A 3,322-nucleotide genomic window follows, 5' to 3' on the forward strand; every position below is an offset into this window, starting at 1 on the left:
GTACACTGCTCACACTGTACACTGCACACAATACACTGCACAACACACGGCTCTGCCATTTCTGCTTTATTCTGTATACCCTGCTTTATCTGAAGGTCATACTGACATCTGTTTTGCAGTTGTGGGTTTATGCCTACTTCCCTAGGCTTGCACCTGTGCCAGTTGCGGAGCCTCCTCCGGCTGTTCCTTTCTCGAGTCGCTTTGACGGGGGATGCACCCGGCGACCTCGGGAGACATTCGGCTTCTTCCGCCGATACTTCGACACCATCACCCCCACAGAGGTATGCTTTACTTTCAGTTCGTTTAGCTTCGCTTTCCCACTGCATGTTTCAATAACAGTAGATAACAAACTGTCTGTTACTTTCAGATCACATGGCGGCCATGGGCTTCCTTGCCGTCGGCGATGCGGGGTCGGTTCCCTGGTGCTGAGGAGACCTCGCGTTTCCGGATTCTGCTAGAGGGCCCGGTCTGTCGGGCTTGGTACCTGGGGGAGCGTTTTCTACGCCAGACCCGCGGGTTACCTGAGCAGATAGTCCCGGCTCACCCTCCTGCAGAGATGAGGGAGACCGAGGGGCTGACCCCTGAGCAGCTGGATGATTACTCCATCAGCTGGGAGGAGGCCGGCTTCCGAGGCACCGGCGACTATCAGGAGTACGTGCGGACGTACCTGATGCGACCTTTGAGCGGTCGTCGAGCAGAGGGGGCCAGGCCTGTAGCATCGGCGGCTGGGGCCGGAGCAGGAGCAGGGGCTGGATCTTCGAGGAGGGCCCGAGTCCGTGGCAGGGGCGGAGCGCGGGGAGGACGAGGAGCTGGCTGGCCTGCCCTGCCTGCTGTACTGACTTTCCAGGGGCAGGGTGGGGCGACCTATCAGATCCCCTTCGCCCCTCCACCAGCTGGGCATGAGTTCACTGACATCCCCGACCTTCCGCCGGTATGTATCACTGCACTTCGTACAGTTATCTCACTTCAGTTTACTGATATTCCACAGAATACTAATGCATCTGATACCTTTGCAGGCTTCTCCTGAGTACACCCGTCAGTCGTTGGCGATGAATGCCTCGATGATGGGGATGCTCCAGCGGACATTTGACCTTCTGGCTGTCTACAGCATACCGGTATGTCCTTCTGACACTGGCCTCAAACCATTCATACACTGCTTCGCATAATCTGATTCACGGCACAACACCTGATACACTGATCTCACTGTATCTGAGCACTGCATACACTGCATTCTGCACTAAACTCTGTACTGACAAACTGCTCACGGCATTCATACACTGTATCCATACACTGCATTCTGCACTGATAAACTGTCTACAGTATACTGATGCATTTCACTTTTTGTGTGCTTTTTCAGCCTCCCTTCCAGATTCCCATGGCAGGAGGTGCTCCAGCCAGACCTTCTGTCCCTGCCCGGGGGAGAGATGAGGAGGGCAGGATATTTCCCCGCACTAGGGGTGGGCGTACTCACGTCGGGAGCAGCTCGCGGGCTCCAGTCCCGGACGATGACGACGACGAGGAGTCAGAGGCGGAGGCAGGGTCGTCGGAGGAGGAGACCGCAGACGGTTCTAGCTCGGGCTCTGATGACGACGCTGTTGATGCTCCTGGACCCTCGTCCAGGAAGAGGACCAGGACAGACTGACGGCCCTTGGAGTGATCGACACAGATGCAGATTTTTGTTATCTTTTCTTTCTTTCCTTGTACTTTTCTTTTTGGTTGGTAGATAGATTACCTTGTACTGCCACAGGCAGGTTTTTGTTTCCAAAACTTGTACATTTGAAAAGATAATGAAATGAAACGGACTTTTTATCTGAAAAAATGTTTACATTTACACATTTCATGCATTGCATCGCATCTCATCATGTTACACCTCAATGTAAATGAAATTGATTGGTTGTCTGAAAATTGAACACTTGCACTGTAATAATCAGATAACTTAAACAGCCAACAGCAAAATAACCCAAACAACCCACTGCCTGATCCTTAGACACACAGCCCTTACTCTATTGGGGATTGATCTGCATACAGCCCAAAACACAGCATTCAGTTCATTCTGCACACTGCAATTCTCAAACAAGACAGCCCAATCTAATCAGGACGGACCTCAAAGATGGAACCGGTTGGAGTCGGAACACGTTCCAATGTAGAGAATGGCACAGCATTCTGAGCATAAGCGATTTTTGAAATCGAATGAGGGTTTTTCAAACCGGGATATCGAGCCTACCACTGAACAGAGCGAAAAGGACTCAAATATAGGTACACGACCTAAACACAACGAGACACGCTCGGGAAAGACTAAAAACAAAATACGAGACCGTCAAATGAAAGAGACACGACACACAGACGCGTAACCAAAGATGGGGGACCTCGGACCACGAGGAGCCAGTTCAATCTGGGTATTGTTTCCCACCCCTTCTTATTTGTGATTCTCACATCACTCAATTCTCAAGCTCGGATTTTCTCTCGAAACCCTTTTCCTCGCTTTTCTCTCAACTTACACCTCTCTATTCTTCATTCTCTCATTTTTCATCCCTCCCCGGGGTGATTGATGGATAAATGGAAAGGTGCGGGTTTATGCTCGACACCGTTAGCTCACGGCTATTCTTCGGGCAGGCAGAGTGCTCTTCTGGCAAGTACGTCGATGACGGGGGAGAGACAGAACGCCTGGCTCAACTGTGCCCCTAGTTCATCATTTTAACCATTTTTTTCGTTTTTGCTTTCTACTAAAACGGTTTTGATCGAAATGAGAGTCGGATTAACGTACTTGTTCGACTTTTGTTTTGAAAAGCATGCAAGTCAGGCAGCAAGCACTGAAAATTTTCCTTTTAGGTCCAAGACAATGGTCCGGTTTTGGAAAATGAAATAGTTTTCGAGAAAATAGTCAACCTCAGTAAAAATTTTCAAAAACTATTTTTTAAACAGCTGATGCTCAACAAGCATGGAACTTACTCTTCGAGATGCGCGACCTCGGATCGGAGGCAATGGAAAATTGCCCCTGGTTTGAAGGAGGGTGGGAGGCAACGGAAAGTTGCCCCTAGTTTGAAAGGCGGCTCACAGCGGCTCGTGGCAACGGAAAGTTGCCCCTTGTTTGGGATGGTGCCGCAGCAATTCACAGACAGTCTTCATTGGCGGTGGTCGAGCTCTTAGACACAGCGATGACGAAGACGGTCACAACACATATATGGACACGGTCACCTTGAAGGGTGTTGGCCACTGGACTTTGGAACGAAATTGAAACCATTGCATGGACTGAGACGCTTATGAAAGCGTTGGGGGCTGGACTTCATGATGAAGTTGCCTACGTATCCCAAACATGGGAATC

General features: G+C 50.2%; 1 protein-coding gene across 1 annotated transcript; it reads left to right on the plus strand.

Annotated features, from left to right (window-relative positions):
- Positions 1 to 616: 616 nt before the first annotated feature.
- On the plus strand, positions 617 to 1,712 carry LOC145799066 (uncharacterized). The gene is made up of 3 exons (XM_082888631.1): positions 617 to 931; positions 1,017 to 1,115; positions 1,358 to 1,712. Exons 1-3 carry the CDS (start codon positions 671 to 673, stop codon positions 1,640 to 1,642), a joined length of 645 nt encoding a protein of 214 aa, XP_082744757.1. The 5' UTR covers positions 617 to 670; the 3' UTR covers positions 1,643 to 1,712.
- The last annotated feature ends 1,610 nt before the right edge of the window (positions 1,713 to 3,322 follow it).

The sequence above is a fragment of the Camellia sinensis genome, chromosome 9, assembly GCF_055761805.1.
Source record: "Camellia sinensis isolate YWXY chromosome 9, ASM5576180v1, whole genome shotgun sequence".
Classification (NCBI taxonomy): domain Eukaryota; kingdom Viridiplantae; phylum Streptophyta; class Magnoliopsida; order Ericales; family Theaceae; genus Camellia; species Camellia sinensis.